Raw genomic sequence first — 20561 nt, forward strand, 5'->3', positions numbered from 1 at the left:
CTGTTTGGACTCAAAACACAAGTCTTTCAAATTACAATCCTCTACATCTTCTGGCAGCTAAAAAGTAGATTCTAATACATTTCAATTCATTTACTTCCCCCCTTTTGGGCCTTCAGCTTCAGCTGTATGCATGGCATCATTATCCTGAGAACACATTCACTAGAGGACACTAAATTACTTCCAAACAGGGGATGCTACTATCCAACTTTTACCCTCCTGATACACATTCGGATACATGAACTCTTCTTATTCTTATTTCCAAATTAAAATCTGTAAACTTTAGTGTGTAACTCATTGAACTTGTTTGTTAAAAATAATCATTCAGGATTACATTACTGTGGCACTGACAACATTTATGTTTAGTCACATTTTTCAAATACCTTTAAATTTGCCCCTTGGAGATTTCTTGTAATCAAATTAGCATTTTATAAAATATTGAGACCAGAATGGTGTATTAACATCTATGTTTACTGCCTTTTGTTGGTACATTGCTGCGTTTCTAGGGTAGATACTGTCATCTATTGGTTTAATAATGTGAAATGTTATAGACATGCAACCTGGCGTGTGTATGCAAAACGGGGACCCACAGATGAATCAAACAAAACAGGGACCCACTCAGTTTGTTAAGATCCATGTTTACTGCTCTTTGTTGGTACATTTCTGCTTTTATGGGGTAGTTACTGCCACCTACTGGTTGAATAACACGAAAGTAATGCATGCTAGAGATCTAATAATGCCTCCTGGTGTGTTTATGCAAAATGGGGACCCACTCATCATATTAAACAATACAGGGACCCACTGGTTAATCACATACATGTGTGACCCACTCATTATATCAAACAAACTAGGGACCCATTCATTGTTTGTTGATTTCCACTTGCTACATGTTTACTGCCTTTTGTTGGCTTTTCTAGGGTCCATACTGCCACCTACTGGTTGAATAATGTGAAAATGTTGTAGACATGCATACTCGTGTGTGTACACAAAACGGGGACCCACTAATAAATCAAACAAAACTGGGACCCACTCATTGTTTGTTGATTTCCATGTTTACTTGCTACATGTTTACTGCCTTTTGTTTGTACATTTCTGCTTTTATGGGGTAGTTACTGCCAGCTATTGGTTGAATAATGTGAAATGAATGCATGCTAGTGTTGTAGACATGCATCCTAGTATTTGTGCAAAATGGGGACCCAATCACCAAATCAAACAATACAGAGACCCACTGGTCAATCAAATAAATCTGTGACAAATTCATTGTATCGAAAAAAAAATGGGGACCCACTCATTGTTTAACGTCTTAATTTACTTGCTGCATGTTTACTGCGTTTCTGGGGTTTATACTGCCACCTACTGTTTGAATAACCTGAAATGTTGTAGACATGCATCGTAGTGTGTTTATGCAGTACAGGATCCACTCCTTACATTAAACAATACAGGGACCCACTGGTTAATCAAATAAATGTGTGACACACTCATTATATCATACAAAACGGAATTCAATAGTTTAATAAACCAAATGGGAACCCTCCCATAAAATAAACAAAACACGATGTTTTGCCACATTGCAGCCTCAACCCTATTTGTGAGGAGAGGCTCACCTTCACTAACAGAATTTTTTTTTTCAGTTTTGACAAATCAAATCTAACTTGTATGTTGACTATCTACTCTTGACAAGCTTTCCCGGAGATTGACAGCAAATACAGCCGTGACTGACAGTGAAGTGGTAGTGCAGACAATCAAAATGTTGATATTGGAATCGCAGCACAGTGGAAATGACACCAGATGAGAGATAGAAATTCCCGAGGCTATTTCTCTGTCTCTCGAGACTTAGGACAACTATTGTTTGTCTCTTCTTCCTCCTGTTCTAGCAAAACAGCTGAATGTTTAGAGATAAGGCCCCATTTTTACGGACTTTCTCGAAAGTCATGAGTTCTCATTTTGTGTTTTGAAATGTTGGAGAAGGAGATCATTAATCGACATAAGTAGACGATGGACACACAGCGGATGGATTCAGCCCAGACTGATAAGACTACGACTGTGTAAAGAAAGCAGGGTGTCCCTCTAACGATTGTCCTGTCTCTCTTTCAGAATGAATGGACAGAAGCAGTGGACGCGGGTGGCTGTGATGGCACTCCTGGTGCTAACAGTGATGGCAGGCGAGGGAGGCAAAGAAGGGAAACAAGGTGAATTTTGCAAAGATTGGATAAAATTCTTCAACTAGAACAGATTCCATAGAATGAATCTGCCTACAAAGGTTTAGATTTCCTTTACACAGCATATTAGTATTAAACTGGAGCACCATGACATTCAGTAATAAATCCAATGTACAACTTGATTGATGATGGACAGGCAAAGACTGCCATTTAACCTCAGAAATATCAAATTGATTGTTTTACCCTATAGAGTGACAAACTATGCTATCACCCTCCAAACATGCCGAACTATGAGAAATGTTCCTCTTAACAACTTATTTAGTTGGATACAACTCTTGAAAATATATGAAAATTAAAAAAGGCCTTTGGGGTTGAAATAATTGGTCTCCTTTGAGAATTCAAAAGAAACAAATAGCAATATCTTGCAAGAAAGGGAAAATAAGACAGATAATTCCCACTTGGGTAAAGAAAACAAATTTTTAGCTCATTGAAATTCAAGAAAAAAATAATAATTTACACTGAAAATTAGCACATGCACTAAACTCATTACATCTGCCTGGAAATGTTATTAAAGTCCAAGAGGGGGTAAAAGCTTTTGCAAACACTGCAAGTTGCAGTTTTTTCATTTCTTGTTTTATTAAAAGCTACATGCTGTTATAAGTAGAGCTGTAGACGTGAGACTTTTTTTTGCCATGTCGAAATGAAGTCATAAAAGTTGTTATTTCAGACTTGACATCTGGAAAACTTTAATCCTTAAAGAAATGACTTGACACAAGGAAATGGACACATTCCTTGATTGTGTATATAGTAGTATAGTTTGTCAGAAATATGAACAGTCGAGATTTATTGGGATTTTTGTATCCAAACTCTCAAAAGCCAAAGATCTTCTCAACCCTAAAACTAAGCCCTTCTTTTCTTTTGTTAACATTTATTCAGCAATGGTCTGGAAACATCAATATATACCTAAAGGTCAATTGAAGCAAATGGTTCAATGCAATGAGAGTTAAGTCTGATCATGCAGTAAATACAAAGAATTAATTATGTTTTTTTAAGAAAGCCATTGTGAACAGAATATTTAAGTTGCTTCCCAATGTTTGGCCTGTATTGGCCTTGCTTCCAAACTTTTGGCCTGTAGTGTAATAGTTATATTTAACCATCTGGAGTCCATCTATTTATTGAAAATACATGTTTTATTTACAGCAATAACTTTATTTATATAAGATATGTAGACAAGCTGAGAAAGCCAGTTGAAAGTCAATCATAGGAGCTTTCACAGTGTGCCATTTCACAGTGTGCCATTTATGTTTCTGTTTTGTTTGTTTGTATGTTTTAAATTGTGAATTTTCTTTCTACAATGAAAACTATTACTATTTTTAATTTACATGCAAATAGACTGTTTTGTAGTTTTATTATTATTTCTGCTGTTTTTGTGTGTATAAATGGTAAAAAAAAAAAGAATTAAAAAAAAAGTTACATTTCCATAGAAACCTGTGTCTTTTGCTTGTATTTTGGGTTCCTGGCAGCTTTATACTTTGTTAATAAAAATAAAATGAAAAATCTGACTGATAGCCAAAGGGCAGACTGAAAGATGCTAAACAGAGACAGAAATGAATGCATTGGAAGCTGATAAATTTCAACCAAAATCTCCTGGACTTCCAACATGGTCTCACAGGAATCCGTGAAATAGCCACGGATTCACTTAACTCAAAATCCGTGGCATAGCCACGGAATCGCTCAAATTTCCGTGAAACTGACACGGATTTCGCTACAATGCAAGTTAATGACAGTCATATCCCGTGGCTATTCCAACATACAAAGTGATTATGTACATTCACTGAGTGAATATTTAGAAAATAAAACATTTTCACATATTTCTCGCTAGTAATGTGATCAAAATCCATTTTTATGCAGAAACTTAGTCAAAATATTGATTTTTTCACAAAAAATGAGAGAACTGTCTGCCATGTTTTTTGTTCTGACCGTCGGGACCTTAAAAGTCATGTGACTTGGAACAAACCAATAGGAAAAATTGTCCATGGAATAGCCACGGGATATGACTGTCATTAACTTGCATTGTAGCGTAATCCGTGTCAGTTTCATGGAAATTTGAGTTATTCCGTGGCTATTCCACGGATTTTGAGTTAAGCGAATCCGTGGCTATTTCACGGATTCCTGTGAGACCAGGTTCCCAAAGGACAGACTGAAAGATGCTAAAGAGAGACAGAAATGAACTCATAGGAAGTTGACAAATTTCAACCAAAATCTCCTGGACTTCAGAGGTTTAAAATTGAATGTCTGGAGGTTACAGAAATGGTGAATGTTTTTGGTCCTACAGGGAAGAAGGAGCGCAAGTCAGACTGTGGTGAGTGGCAGTGGAGTGTGTGTGTAGCCAATGAAGGCGACTGTGGACTCGGCACCAGGGAGGGCACACGCACCGGCACCGACTGCAAGCAGACCATCAAGACTCAGCGCTGCAAGATCCCCTGCAACTGGAAGAAGAAGTTTGGAGGTGAGGGAGGACATATATAGCTAGCCTCTAAAAGCTCTATGTTTAAGTAAGATTTAAATACTTTATGACCACTAAAAGACCAGAGAACTCCCTTTCTCCTGTATAGCTGCATGGCATGCCTCTGCAACCCTGCGCCTCCCCGTAATGAATGCTGGCCTGTCACTCACACAAACAATGGTCCCATATTCACAATAGGAATGAGTAAGCTAGCTAATTAGAGGTACAACAGAAATGTCTGCCGAGGAAGTGATACATCGTCATGGAAAACACAGGAATAATCATCCTGCTTTGTCATTTGCTTTTTGGGCTTGAGACTGTGCAGCCTTCACAGCTGAAATGTCTTGCAGTGACAAGCCTGAGGGACTTTTGTTCCCACAGTAAGGCCTGTCAGGCAGGAGCCTGCTGCTCTGCAATGAGCCTGTCACGAGTGATGAACACACTGCAGGAAATAATGGTCCCGCTAACTGGCTATATAGATTATAGCAGCAAAAGTTTTGGAGCAGTGGCAATAAGTTACATGCCTCTGGCCTTTAAATTGTGGAAAGTTACTTGGGAAAATAAAATAAAAGGAGGCACCTCTTGTGTTGTCGAGGCAGAAAGCGAGCCAGTTCATTTTTTATTTGGATATTTTTGCAATTAATAAGATAAATAAATACAGTGACATTTGGTTCTAACGCCCCACAAAATGCGTCAGAATTGGTGTGAAAAGACCCTGCAAATCAACCCTGGCAGCCAACTAAGAATTCAGATGATGCTGCTCGGTAAAATTAGTCTGAAATTGATGTATTTTGCTTGAAGACACGTACGTTAAGTACTAGTAGGTAGCATATTGCAATTAGAACAACATTATGTGGCTTTAGGTATCATTAAAAGAACCTTGTAGAAGAGTGCAAACTTGATTTTCTCTCAGAGACATTCTGGACTCCATTCAGAGTATCTGGCAACTCACAAAAATGCAGGGAGATGTGATTAAAATAGGAAGTGGTACACGACAATGTAGCCCAGGCTGCCAGCAGCATGACCTGAAAAACAGGGACAGGTGATGTAGGTAACCAACTCTGCAGCTAATGGGTTTCTATACAATAGTGCATAGAAATACTCAAACAGTGAATGCACAATTGCAAAGACACAAAGCCCAAAGCAGATAAGCAAGGTTGAAAAGATGCAGAAAGATATAAGAAAAGGAATGAATACCAATATTCTAATTTGCCAAACAATATCTTTTTCATCAGGCCATTTAAGTCAGGGTCTTTTGCAAGCTTGTGGAGAAAGTTATTCTTTCAATTCTAAAAGAAAAATTCTAAATGATCTCAAATAAGTGAGTATTCTCAGCTCTGGTTATGTTCTCGCAATGACCTGAAGAAGAATTTGATCCTGGATTTTAAAAAATTTGAAAGGCAGAGAAAGATTCCCACAAAATGCCACCATAAATTGTTTGTACGATCAGCTTATTACGACCCATATTTATATGACATTGTTAGGTGGCAACCCCTTGTGGCTGTATAAAGGCAGGTGTTGTAGTATTAAGAGTGACAAAGTCCATGTAGAGAGGATGCGGGTGGTTAAATGGGTTAAACAAAAGGACTTGTTGGTGTCCTATGTGAAACTTAAAATAAATGCAAATATATAATATAATGTGTTATTATATATTTCATTATATAAACACAGCCAGGGGAGCCCAGTGGTATCTTTTTATCTGTTTGTCAAGTTTAAGAAGAATGTGTTGTCTGTTGTTCCTTCTTTTAAAGGAAATCTAAAACAATGGCTCAAATCACATCAAAAGTGTGACCACTAACTGGTCTTGAGACGACTTGAACATTACTTTTTATTGCATAGTTATATCCTGTCTGGGTCTGGTATGTGTTGTATCCTCTATTTGTATCTTACCTATGTACTTGCTGTCTTTTATATTTGTATTTATTTGTATTTTTTTTAGGGACTACGGATGCAAACTAGCAGCTTTGCTATAATCCGGCATATTTACAAAGATGTTTTTCGATGTTCATTAATGTGCACTGTGCCTATCCAAAAATAAAGTATTAAAGTAAAGTAAAAAGTAAAAGTAAAGTAAGCAGTTGAAGTGATGAGACAGAAGACAATAGAAATAATAAGCAAGCAAGCAATAAGCAAGGTGCATTTCATTGAAACACTCATTTTTTGCTGAGGTCGGGGGCCTCATCAAAATCACTTATGGTAAACTGACCAATCAGAGGCTGGATGGGGTGCGTCGTTCAATGAAGGTGGGGCTGCTGCAGGGAACTTTTTAATTGTTGAACTCATTGTTATGCATGAAAGGTTTTTGATTATTGACAAGAAAGTACTTACAAGAAAGCATTTACAAATTAGAGACAAAACACCAACTCAGAGCGTTTTTTTCCCCCTTGTACAAGGATTTAATAAGAAACAAACCTACAAAAAATGGTGGGGTGAGAATTGTGGGTTGGGTAGAGTCAAAGGGCTATTTTTCATTCCAGGTTCATCCCAGGTTGGAGGACCTAATGTAATGATCAATTTCCAAGCATGCTGAAATCTCTGTAGGATGCTGTTTGGATGTCAAATTGCTGATGAGTGGGTGTGTTCACACTTGTACAACCATTTTTTTTGCCCACCTGTATATGAGACTGTAAAGAGGACATGGGCTGCCTGTCAAATTCCCAGGAGCGCGCAAGGAAGCCCTGGCTCTCTCTCAGAGAGACAAATTATGGAGGCGTAGGGTTTTAAAGTTGGATGCTCAGGCGCTCCCTGTGGGATTCTTGCAACAATCGCCCTGTCACTCCCTTTCTCCACTCTCCGTCCCTCCTCTCCTCACCCCTTCTCTCCCCTCTCCCCTCCTCTGATGAGCACCCGGGGATCTCAGAGGCAGTGACAAGGGGTCCGGCGCTTTCATGTGAGAGGAAGCTGACGAATGAGTGTCACAGCCTCTAGGGAGCCCGGCTAGAGTGGCAACAAAATAATGGAGGCAGATAAGAGAGACATGGGCATACAGTACACAAACACACACACTCACACACTTTCTTCAAACACATTTCTTTAACATACACCAGCCACTGCTGCCATTTTCTGGGCCAATATTGCCTCCTCTGGGGTCGACTTTAAGGTGGGTAAATTTAATATGAAATGAAAGCACATATGTGAAATTTATTTGAGGGTGCAGCTGAAAGTATTTTCACTTCTCTGCTGCCAAGATTGTATCTGTCCATTATTTGCAGGATGAGCAGGAGCCAGGGCGCTTTTTGATTACATTCATCTGTTCAGAGGGTTTCATCATATAGGAAATAAAGGCTCAAACTGTGAAGCACCATCTGGTCCTATACAAGCTATAAGCATCCTTTATTTGGATTGTTAATGGAGCGTCTTGTGCCGTGGTTTGTGTGGACAGTTCCTATTGACAAGCAGGATATAATAGCCAAGTAAATTAAAAGCATTCATCAAACAACCATTCAAGGTGGAGGACTCATTCGGCTCAAGGCGATTGATTCATTGACTGACTGCAATTGACTAATATATAGATGCAACATCTAGTGGGTTTTCTGCTTGATCTCTCCCACACTGTGCCTCCTCAGAGCTACTTTACCAAACAAAAGCATCTAATGAAGTATCTGATTCCTTTGTGCGCTACAGGAGAATGCAAGTACGAATTCCAGGCTTGGGGGGAGTGCGATCTGGCAACAGGCAAGAAGAACAGGACGGGCGTGCTGAAGCGAGCACTCATGGACGCGACCTGCGCCCCCACCGTCACCGCCACCAAGCCCTGTGGGAAGATCCCCAAAGCTAAACCGCAAGGTAAGCGGAGAGGAATAAATCATCACTAGATAAAATGTAACTCTCGCTGGACATGCTGTCAGCGCCAGCGGGGTACAATGAAGTCCTGTTGATGAATCACCATTGTCCTCAACAATATGGCATGAGCTTTCTCTGTACTCTACCAAGAGATGTGTTTTCTGTGCAGAAGCATAAACAAAACTCCAAAAAAGGATGACAACTTGATTACTTTAATATTTCATAGTGTGCCGACTGAATCTTACTTGGTGCGGGGGAGCTTTTCTCATAATTACATTTATTCAACAAATCAGGGTACTACACTGAACTATCTAACTTATAATGCATCCAAGACAAAACAGTCTTTTACAAACTTACACATATGGAAACTTCACCTATTAGTTTGCGGACTACCATTTAACCCATTTAAGCCGGGAAAGCATTATCACATTTCTACCATTAAAACCGGGAAAGCGGATACGTTGTTTTGTAGTATTTGTGGAAAACATACATATGGAAACATACATTGAACATACATTAAAATGAAACTTCAAGGAAAATTAAACATTTGCGGGAAATTAAATAATGTGCAGATAAATTAGGCATGTGCCGAGAAATGTAAATATGTGCAGGGGAACTAAAACATTTATAGAGAAATTAAACATTTGCATAGAAATTAAATATGTGCAGAGAGGTTGAACATTTGCAGAGATGTCCAGAAAAACATGCGAAACAGAAAATGAAATTGTCCATTGTCTATTGTCCTCCCTGCCCTGACTGAGAGAGGTACAGTCTGATGGCCAGGGGGATGAAAGAGTTTTGGAGTCCTCCTCACCAGTCCGTCCACAGCAGTTTTTTGCAAGAGCGGGTGCTGTGCAAGAGGATGCTAAACAAGACGAACAGTTGATTCCTTAGAGTGCCTTTTAAATCAAATGCTGAACAAGATATTTTAAGGCAAGCAAAATGTTAAAATTCACGTTCATGAACTCAAAACACACCGTCGAAGACACATGACTTCTGTGGTAGGTGCCTGTCATTTATATGGCCGCCCTGCCCTTAAGTTTCATAACCTTATGTAATATACTTAAGTAACGTCACACAGGACTTACATACGTAACTATACCTACATAACAAACATACTTATGGGTCAATGACGTGATCTAACCCAGTGTCAGTTGGTGTAACCAGTCATCTTTTCCCATGGAATTCTGGAAAATAAATGTGAATTAAAATGAGAAGAAAAAATACAATCCATGTTTACATTGCAACACTATGGTATATAACACATTTTTACATAATTTGTCAAAACCTTTGAAAAAAAATGTTTGTATTAAGAATACGTTCTGCTCAATATCGACGAAATGTGTAAATGTAGAAATACTCAAAGAAAAAAATTCATTTGATTTTTTAAAAAATTAAGTAATTATATGTATAAGTCAACTTAGATACAATGTAGGTGGATAAAGTATTTAAAATTGATCTTTTTTTTTGTGGTTACACCATTTGACATCTTGCCAACCCTTATTTGTCACTGACCTTTATATTAACCCAAACGATGATCTTTTCCTGAACCTAACCAAGTAGTTCATGAACTCATTCCTGTGGTTCCCAATTCCTGCAAAACTACCAATCTTGAGTCAATCACAGCTGTCAATCATGCTGTTACAACCCCATTTTTATAGCATTACAAAAAATGAATAAAACCACATTTATACAAAAAAAACCCCCACTTGAACAAATATCAGCATGATAAGAACTACTTGAAATGACTGAACATATATATATATATATGTATGTATGTATGTATGCACTCGACTGTAGACCACTTGAAGTGGTATAAGATAAGGGCCTGCAAAAGGTACTAAAAATCCATGTGAAAAAAATTACTTCTCACTGTTCTCAGGTCAAATATTTATATGCGATTCATTTCGATTCATTAATTACAAAGCCTCTAATTAATTCGATTAATTCTTTTAATCGAGTCCCGGCCCTAATATTTTACCATTGATGGTTTCTGTTTGGCCCATGTCCCATCTTCAAACATGGAGGGGGCGGGACCTGTACTGCAGCCAGCCACCAGGGGGCGAGTGGCTTCACTTCTACAGAGCTGTCATGCTGTCTATGGTCCAAACCAAGCATCCGAAAGTGATGAGTTGGGAGTGAGAATGTGTTATTCATGAGAGGGATTTATTTAAACACTTGATGCAACACAGTTGCCTTTTTGGACCAGTTTGAAAGCTGGAAATGTTATTTATTTTTTATTTGGAGAAATCACATTTCATTAGGCCGGTGTGGATCAAAAGAGAAACTAATGGTTCACGAGAAGAATCGCTCCAGTACTTTCTTCCACTGTCAAATCACTATAAACAGTTACAGGGAATGTTAGATTAGTTGGTTTGTTTAATTAATTATAGCTGAAGGGGTGTTTACCACTTGGGCGTCTCTGTTTATTCAGATGAACTGCTGATCTTCCCCATGACAAGCCGTATACTTTGTGCCATTTTTGGATGTTTGGTGTGTCTAAGCGACGACACGCAGGTCATTTTAATTATGATAAATTAGCATCAGCGCATGCATCAAGGTGTATTTGAGGGATTTCGTGTATCGTCTTTGTGATAATTACTGTGTAAGTTCAGTAGATATTTATCTCGTCTCCTGGCGCATCTCGGATTGATTGCATCTTTGCTAAAACCCCTTCGCAAATGATTTTGATCTCGGGAAATGTCAGCTGTGATTCACATGCACATCAGCTTGATGGAAATCCACCTACTTAAGTGCTGAGTTGAAGCAGTGAGTGACAGAGTTAGAGCAGAGGTGAAGAGGTTAACTCACTATTCAGCTGTAATTACATGCTTTTAGCGTTCCTTAGTCATGTCGAAGAAAGTGAAAGTCAGAGAGCTCCGAGTTCCCACATTCTACGGGAGACTTGAGCTAATGGGAGAATATTAAATAACCACGTGGACGCATGGAGAATATAATGCCATCTGCTTGGTGTAAAACTGGTGATAAGAATGCACTCCATTCATTCCAAGTGAGCCGATGCCCTTTGTTAATTCTGTAAACAAGGATGTAACTGACCCACTGTGACTGTCCCATTGTCCAAACAGGATTATAATGAGTGCAGAATTGCTGCCAATGGTCATAAACTGGCCCCTTATCACGCTCAGCAGATGACATGTGTGCACACAGAGGTCTGCACTTGGAGTTTGCTTAACCTAACTGTCACTTCATCAAACATCCAGTCAGGTGAAGTCCCAAATTACAAAGATAAGACAAATGTGAGCGCTACTGAGACTTTTTTTTTTCTTTTTTATACTCCAGCGCTGCCAGCTGTAACACGTCTGTCTGCTCGACTGTTTGTCTTAAGATGTTATGCCAAACTCTATTTGACTTTCAAAGGAGGAATCTGTTAAATTTTTCACTCGGTAGCACATCATTAATGCATTGTGACAGGAAGTTTCTTAAGGGGCTGCACTGTACTTGCCAGCTGTGATTCTCCCATGCTTTCCAGCAAATATAAAACAGGTTGCTGCTGTTAAATTTCATAGATATATACATATCATTTCAAAGTAGGTGTATTGGTTAATTAGCATTAATTTTAACCGAGCAGCATCCTCTGGATCTGAAATGTGAAGCTGATGCGCATGAACCTACATTATTTTTAATGGCCAGCAGGAGGCGGCACCACTGGCTGCAAAATAAGTGAGATTGTATAGAAGTCTATGAGAAAATCGCCCTACTAATCACTTGATTGATTTATGAAATGTGAAGCTGATGCACATAAACCTACATTTTTTTAAATGGCAAGCAGGAGGCAACACCACTGGCTGCAAAATAAGTCAGATTGTATAGAAGTCTATGAGAAAATCGCCCTACTAATCACTTGATTGATTTATGAACTGTGAAGCTGATGCACATAAACCTACATTCTTTTAAATGGCCAGCAGGAGGGAACACCACTGGCTGCAAAATAAGTCAGATTGTATAGAAGTCTATGAGAAAATCGCCCTACTTATCACTTGATTGATTTATGAAATGTGAAGCTGATGCACATAAACCTAGATTCTTTTTAATGGCTAGCAGGAGGCAACACCACTGGCTCCAAAATAAGTCAGATTGTATAGAAGTCTATGAGAAAATTACCCTAATTATCACTTGAATTATGCCCCATTAAAAATTTTCCTAATGAGTTTATGGACTCGATTGTTAGTTTCACACCTTTAATACAGCATGATGTTTATGTTGTTGTCATTTAGAGTAAAACAGATGAAAGAGCTGGGTGACAGGTCACTATCATAGCATGCATCGTCTTAGAAAACAAGATGGCAATATCGAAAAAGGCTGCATACAAATGGGTGACATCACAGGGACTACAGTCTATGATTTCACTAATGACATACATGTTAAAGACTTCCAGCAGCCATAATCATCACTTTTCTCCGATGGGAGCAAAGAACGACTACATACAACGATTTTTGCTTCTGAATTTGTAGCACTTGTTGTATAATGTCCATCCATTTCCTACATTGATTTATGCTGTTCAGAGCTGTGGGGGATGGAACCTATCCCATAATGCAATGTGTGAAAGTGAGGAAGGGTGCAGTGTAGACAGGTCTCCAATATATCAGCGTCGATCACAGACACATTCACCCTATGGCCAATTTACTCAACCTGCCTTTGGACTGTTACTGCAGACATGCAATCTCCATAAGTCCTATTATTTATTTTTTTGCTTTTGCGATTCTGCTTTATATTATGAATATAAAGAACCTTAAGCCACATTGATGCATCTAATAAATCATACTCTTTTCAGTAGAAATTCAAGACAAGAAGGTCAAAATTAAAATCCACATTCCACTTTAATTACCTTGCTTTTCAATTTTAATTCCTCGTGCATCATTACAGCAGAATACTGATGTAAATCATCAACTTTTCATGCAAATCAAAATGTATATATTCACGTGCTAGATGTGTGTGTGCATGCATGTGAAAAGGTGTTTGGTTTGCAGCCATGTGTGCAGAGCTGCAGAGCTGCATACCTGCGCGCATCTATTCTAATGAGGGCCAGATGCGTGGATGCGGAGCGACAGTCTAAGAGGTGTGAGGGCTGAGGGCAACAGAGAAGCAGAGCGAGGATGACAGTGGCCGAGATGAAGGGGAGCAGTTGGGGAAAGAGCTACTGGAGCAATGTGATGTGCGGTGTGATTTCCCATGTCTGCCAGTTGGAAGATAAGCCCTGGGAAGCAAAGGGGTTCCTGGGAAAAAAGAAAGAGGGGGTGCTGTGCACAATGAGGTGTGTACAGGAAGGGGAATTGTGTGTGCTTTTCTGTGTCAGGGGATGGCAGAGATACAGTCCACAGCAGCTGGATCAGGGAGCTTATGAAAAAAAATTAGAAATGTTTGGCTTTGGAGCGACTGAGATGGAGAAAGGAGAGGCTATCTAACCCCCGGCTGGAAGCAGAGATCTGCCCGGCCAAATCTGCAATTCTGAACAGCCACCTTGGGTTGGGGAGATAGGTTTCCCCTGACTAGAGCAGGTTGCTGTGATGGAGGTAGCATCTGTCATTGGCAGATTCTGGAGGAGACAATGCTAAGAGGCGCCTTGGGAGCGATCCGAGACTCAGAGTTGCGTGTCTTTGCTGTCGAGCCCAGGTGAAACACAGACCCCGCGGAGCGAAAGAGAGAACAAAGAATGACAGAAATGAAACATTATGAATGCCTGTAGAAACCTCAAGGTCCCCGCCTTTTCTTTTCAGCACAACAGCAGCGAGCGGCGTGTTTGGACTGTTTGGATGCCAGAGTTGATTTCGGGTTAAACAAAAGGCTTTGTACTGATAAATCTGGCAACTCTGAATGCGTTTGGAGCAATTTTGTTTGTGTCATTCTTTCTGGACGAACAGGTGGCGTTCTGATTTTAAATCAAAGACGTTTTTCACGGCCACACAGTATTATTATTATTATACCCCAGAGCTGCTGCAGCTATGGCTCCCTGCCTTTTATAGGGCTGAAATACTAAGTTAGGAAAAGAAGGTTTTAAGTTTTAAGGCTGGCCAGACAAACTCTGTAACAGATACTTATCTTGTAATAGCTTCATTTTATGCCTTTTTAGGCAGATTTTCATGACAGATCATCAGTCAGCAGTGATAATGACTTCCTTTAAGGCAGATCCCACTCTGCCTTCGGATGTTATAATAAATTGCAAAGAAAAAAATGTACATCTTGCATTAACTGTGTAAGTGAGTGTCTCAGTGTGACAGTTGTACTGCAGTTTGCTGCACCTACTTTCTTTAATTGCATTTATATATATATATATATATATATATATATATATATATATAATACAACAATTTAATAATAATTTCATATGAGACACAAAATTAACATTTATTTAACACCGTTATTGTCTATATACTTAAATACACGGTCGCTCAAAGTTGGAATAAAATACTTTTTTTACCTCTTTCCATGAAATGATTGTGACAATGTGATTTATTCTTAGCAGATAAAAGTGCATATTTTCGCAAAACTTCATTAATCAATCTCTTCCAAGCATATCAGGATGAAAATTAAACCACATTTTAAAAAAATATTCAAACTTTATGGGCGGCTGTGTAGATCTGCACTTTCTACAGTACACTTATTTAAAAAAAAATTTTAATCAACAACTAAATAAATGTCCACATGTGTAAAAAAAAATGTAATTATGTAAAGAAAATAATAATAAAATAATTATGGATTAAAAAATCTATATAATTTTAGTGCATTTCACAACATGCTGCAGCTTATTGAGATAATCTATTTTTTATTCATGTAGGTTTATCAATTCTCATTAATATTTTCCCCCTGGTGTTGGCTCAGTGAAATGCTATAATAAATTTATCATTGTGTATCAAGTGTATATCTTCTCAAAACTGTATTAATCAATCTCTTCCAAACTTATCACGATGAAAATGCAACTACCATTAGCAGAGGATTGTGTCTGAAAAGAAAATTATTACAACTTTATGGGTGTAGAGCTGCACTTTCAACAGTACACTTCGAATTTTAAATAATAAAAAAAACACACTAAAATCAATCAACTAAATAAATGCCCACAGGTGTCAATTTTTTTCAATTATGTAAAGAAAATAATGAAATAAAAATAAAAATATATAGTAATAATAATAATTTTAAAAAATATGGATTAAGAAAATATAATATGGATCTAGAGGAACTGGAGTGGAGGAATAAAGATAAAATATTCACTGAGAATATTACTGGTGGCCTGTAAGAAATCAATAACGAAGAAATGGCTGAAGAGGGAGGCACCTAGTGCAGATGAATGGATTGATATTGTGTACAGCATCTTTGTAATGGAAATAATTATTACTTTCAATTTAAGAACACAAAAAGAGGTATTTATTGAAAATTGGCAAAAAATGGATTACATATGTCTCTACTTGTACATTTCCTTTCCTTTTTTTTCTACTTTTTTCACAACTAGAAGTGTTTTCCAATCCCCTTTTGTACACTTTTACTTTTCCCTTGATATTTTCTGTATTTGTCTACAGGTCTTCATGTTGATTGTTTGTTCATTTACATGTAAAATCAAAAAACAATAAAAAGTAAATGACAAAAAAAAAAAGAAAATATAATATTTTAGTGCGCTTCACAACATGCTGCAGCTTATTGAGATAATGATAATTTGTGAACTTACATTAATAAAGAATAAATGAATAATGTAAGTGCATTGGCTTTCCCTGGTGTTGGCTCAGTGAAATGCTATAATAAATAAATCACAGGCCTTCTGACTGCCTCTCAAAATGGCATTAATCGGCCTGATTAATCGTCTGCCGCTACAATAAATGTCAACATGTCAGATCCTGAACTCGACTCGGTGTCGGCTCGTGTATTGTCGTCACCGTGTTCTGGCTCAGGGCGGATTTTAGCCGGAGACGGCAGCAGCAGCAGCGGCGGTCTGATTATGAGTCCGTGTCAGAGGCAGCGAGGAGAGCGAGCGGTGTCATGTAATGTGCAAATGCAGCAGAAAAAGTACTCCAGCTTCACATATGGAGAAAGATAGAAACAGAGCAAGAGCGAGAGTCCTTTCCTCCATCTCTCTCTCCGGGGAGCAGAATATGCTGACAAAAACAACAGAGAAAAAAGAGAGGGAAGGAGGGAAAACATTCAAACAAATGAAAACAAGCAAACAAATGGGATGGAAGAACAATTTCCGGATTTGCATGGGCGAGAGTGCTCTGTGCGTCAAAACCTTAATACCCGTGGAAGTTTGCAAGCGAGGTGACAAGAACAGATTTCCTCTTAGTGCACAGTCAGAATGTTAAAAGGTTGAAACTCAATTGAAATCTCATTGACTAAACATACCTTGTCGCTGTTCGGAACCGCTCGCCAGCATGTCATTAGAGGATTTGTGGAGATATAATACATTCATACAAAAATTAATTCAGGCAGGATTTAAGTATTGACAGTTTTCATATATCATCAAACTGTATCTCTTCTTAAATACACAATGTGTATTTGATGTTTTCTTTTTCATCCATTTTTTACTGTTACTGGATTTTTGCAGGCTGTTGAATAAAATCAGTGGGACTTCTACTAGTTTTACCTCTGAAGTGGCACCATTACAAACGCAATTTGTTTTTCGCATTTAATATGCCTTCTGTTTATGTAAAGCTGGTTGAGTTGTAAACAAAATGTATGTGGGAGGTCTAAATGTGTGTTAAATGCAGCAGCACTGATGGAAGTTGCTTTGGATTTAGGTTTAAATAAAACCGTTGTGGATAATCAAAGCTGACGTCTCTGCTGACTAGAAAACACCATTCATGGTATAGTTAGGGCGCTTTCACAACCAAAAGTTTAGTCCGTTTTAATCAAACTCTGGTGGTTAAATCCTTGTTACGGTTCGTTTGGTTGCTTGTGACGCTCCAATTGTACTCTGGTGTGGACCAATACAACCAGCCCAAGACCAATTGCAGAGAAGGTCTCTGTCTTGTTTCCAAACAGACCCTAGCGACCCAATTAAAGGAAATGAACCAAAATGCAGTGGATTGTGGGCTACCAGCTCGGTTATTTTGTGAGATGTACACAGATAAAAGCATGAAGATGACATTGGTGTCTTTCAGTTTCACTCTGTAGGCTACCACTGAGTTAAAGCTAATTTGTCATTGCAGAATTATCAACATATTGCTCAAAATAACTTAATATTTGGTGGTGGAAGCAGATGGTGGTAGGAGCATCAAGGCTCGTCTTTTCTGGTTCTACAGCTGTCTGATCGCAGCATGTCGGAAATAATGGATCAACACATTATTGACCACCAGGAGCCTCAACAGGAGCTTGTTTTACCAGAGTAAAATAATGAAGTAGCCTTGAATACTGTACTTGATTTTCTCCAAGTAAAGGAAGGACGAACATACTGTTTGTTAACCTAAACCATGATCTTTTCCTAAACCTAACCACACGGCGGCTGTATCACAACCCTAATCGCCGTTTAAACATATTGGTTTGAGGACAGTGGTAGGGGCGCAAATTTAGGAAACGAGCCCTGAAGCACTCCACAAGAACAGAGAAATTTGTTCTTGTTCTCGAGGTGGCAAGAACAAGAAAAAAGTTATTTCTGGCCAGGATATTTCATACTTCTTGAGAAACTCAAGTGCAGAGGTCCTCATAGGGCCCTCCCACTGCAGCACATTTCAAATTCAAATTTCTGATCATCAAACAATAGTTCTTGGACACCACACAAGAACAAAGTTCTGCCCAGATGATGTGTCAAGAACAGAAAAATGTGTTCTCTCTTCCAGGGCTGCAAGAACAGAACGGGAGAGAGAACAAATCTCTCTGTTCTTGTGGAGTATGTGTTTGCGTTTACAGGCGTAAGGTCAATATCAGGACCCTTAAAAGAATCCGACCACTGTGATTTGTCTGCTGTGACACTTAAAAATGTCTTCCATTAACCCCCCTGTTATGTTGCAGGTCAAATTGACCCATTTATACGTTTTTCATAAAAAGAAAAAAATCTAAAATGTAAAATAAAAATTTTAAAAAGTCAATGTCATGTAACAAACCATTGTATTTTATAAGAAGGTCTTCCCACTGCACAATAAAAAAAATATATTAACCAGCATTTTTTCTGAAAAGAGTGAATTCTCCTCATTGAACCATAATCTGTGACAGAAAAAGAACACCATTGCACTAAATATGGATGGAAATGGACAGTAATGTAGTTGTTAATTAAATTTTTTCAGTTTCTTACACTTTTGGATAATTAAACATATCCCGGGTCAAATTCACCCACGAACATTATTGCTGTTCCTGTGAAACGAACATAACAGAAGGGTTCAAAAGGGCTGTTTTACACTACAAAAATAACCTGAAAATGCTAATTTAGGCACAGAACCAATATCTGCACAAAAACAGGGTGAAAAATAAAAGGAATAAAGATGGATATTTCAACTGAGAGACAGACAAGCAGAGAAACAGACTGACGGTTAGCCAGGAGCTAGCTAGCCAAGCCGCTGCAGGTTGTGCTCTCTTTCTGCTCACCAGAGCGGAGAGGGGCGCAAAGCAGAAAGGGAAGCCATGGACTGTGGCTTCTGTCATGGCTGCCAGGTACCAATCCACTGTTGCGGCAAGTTGATAAAGCCTTTTTTTTTTTTTTCACGGGGGCCACAAATCAATCCCCAGGAGAGAGAGAGAGATTGCGGGAGGGAGGGAGGAGGGAGTGCATGCACTAAACCTGGACTCTGGTATAAAAGAAACGGATTAAAACTAACACGGTTGATTATTAGAATCTGAAGCGGAGCATATGTGCTCTTCATGGAGACAATGGGATTTTGCAAAAACACCACCTCTGGCAAAGAAACTGTCACTGTAAACACTGTTTGCCTTCTCTCTTGCAGAGGTAAAGAAGCAAAAGAAGGACGGCAAGAAGCGAGATCGTACCCAAATGGACTGATGAGCTTGTTTGTCCCGGGGAGGAAGGAAGAAGAGGGCGGAAAGACGTCCACTGCCCTGTTTCAACACGGTTCCTCTTTGTGTGTCCTGTAGGTTGACAGTAGGAGCCTATAGAGCTTTGACAAAACCAGTGGAAACATGACTTTTAGTGACAACATGTTTTACTTTTTCTTCTTTCTAGCACCTGATAAGAAACAACGTGTATGTTGCGATAGCTGATATTATAATACTCAGCAGTAGGGACCAATAATGAATATGGAAAAGAGATTTGTTTACTAGTGTTCTTCACCTAATGATGTTATTTCTAGGATTATTTTTCTTACGAACAAATTGGATAGGATTTGTTTTACACTTGCATAGCCTAACTCTAATTTGGGAAACTCTTTGGTCCATGCCTCGACTTAATGAAGCAGTTGGCTAAAAGTGAAGCTCTAAACGTCTTCACTTAATTAATTTGAGGAAAAAAAAGTGGTGCATTTGCAATTTTTCCAAGTGTCTTGAGTTAATAGTAACGCTTTCCCCCCATTGCTCTGTGCTATATGATATTTTTCTTCCATTTCCAGTAAGAATAAACAAGTTAGTTCTGTCTGGAGGCTGCATGAAATAGCATCTGTACAAGTGTGCAAACTTACTGTTTTTAGAGTGTTTTCCTCCTGCTGCTCTGTTGTACCTCAATTTATACCCACTGATTTTTACTCTCCAGCTCTCAGCTGTAAAAAAAAATAAATAAAAATTAAAGCCCTCAGTATTGTAGTTGGAGTTAACATTCCCTTTTGTTTCCAAAAATAAAAGTAAATAAAAAAAATGTCTTGAATGTCTTTCAATCTCCTTGGCTACACGGTGGTGTGGTGGTTAGAGGGTCGCCATTTTGACTCCGGCCTGAGCCTCTTCTGTGTGGAGTTTGCTTGTTCTCCCCGTGTCAGCGTGGGTTCTCACCGGGTAGTCCGGCTTCCTCCCCACAGTCCAAAAACATGCACATAGGTTTAATTGGTGACTCTAAATTACCTGTGATTACCTTAGGTTTCCATTAGGTAAATTTCCCTCTTGTGAGCTGCTATGGGTGTGGCTTGGTAGAGAGGATCCGGCCAAGGTCCGCCCAACTTCACCGATTAGCGGCTCAGAAAGTACCTGCCTCGGGTAGGGACTTTTCTGAGCCGCTACCAACTAGTTGACGCTGATTGGATGCG

General features: G+C 38.8%; 1 protein-coding gene across 1 annotated transcript in view; it reads left to right on the plus strand.

Annotated features, from left to right (window-relative positions):
* The window catches only part of ptn (pleiotrophin), a 61006-nt gene extending 40825 nt beyond the window's left edge, over nt 1–20181 (plus strand). The window contains exons 2-5 of the mRNA XM_059326253.1: nt 2092–2186; nt 4492–4665; nt 8287–8448; nt 19320–20181. Of these exons, the coding sequence (XP_059182236.1) occupies nt 2093–2186; nt 4492–4665; nt 8287–8448; nt 19320–19375 (486 nt within the window). The 5' untranslated portion in view covers nt 2092 and the 3' untranslated portion in view covers nt 19376–20181. The remainder of the gene's footprint in view (nt 1–2091; nt 2187–4491; nt 4666–8286; nt 8449–19319) is intronic.
* Nucleotides 20182–20561: the final 380 nt, after the last annotated feature.

This window comes from Centropristis striata, chromosome 22 (genome assembly GCF_030273125.1).
Source record: "Centropristis striata isolate RG_2023a ecotype Rhode Island chromosome 22, C.striata_1.0, whole genome shotgun sequence".
In the NCBI taxonomy this organism is placed as follows: Eukaryota; Metazoa; Chordata; class Actinopteri; order Perciformes; family Serranidae; genus Centropristis; species Centropristis striata.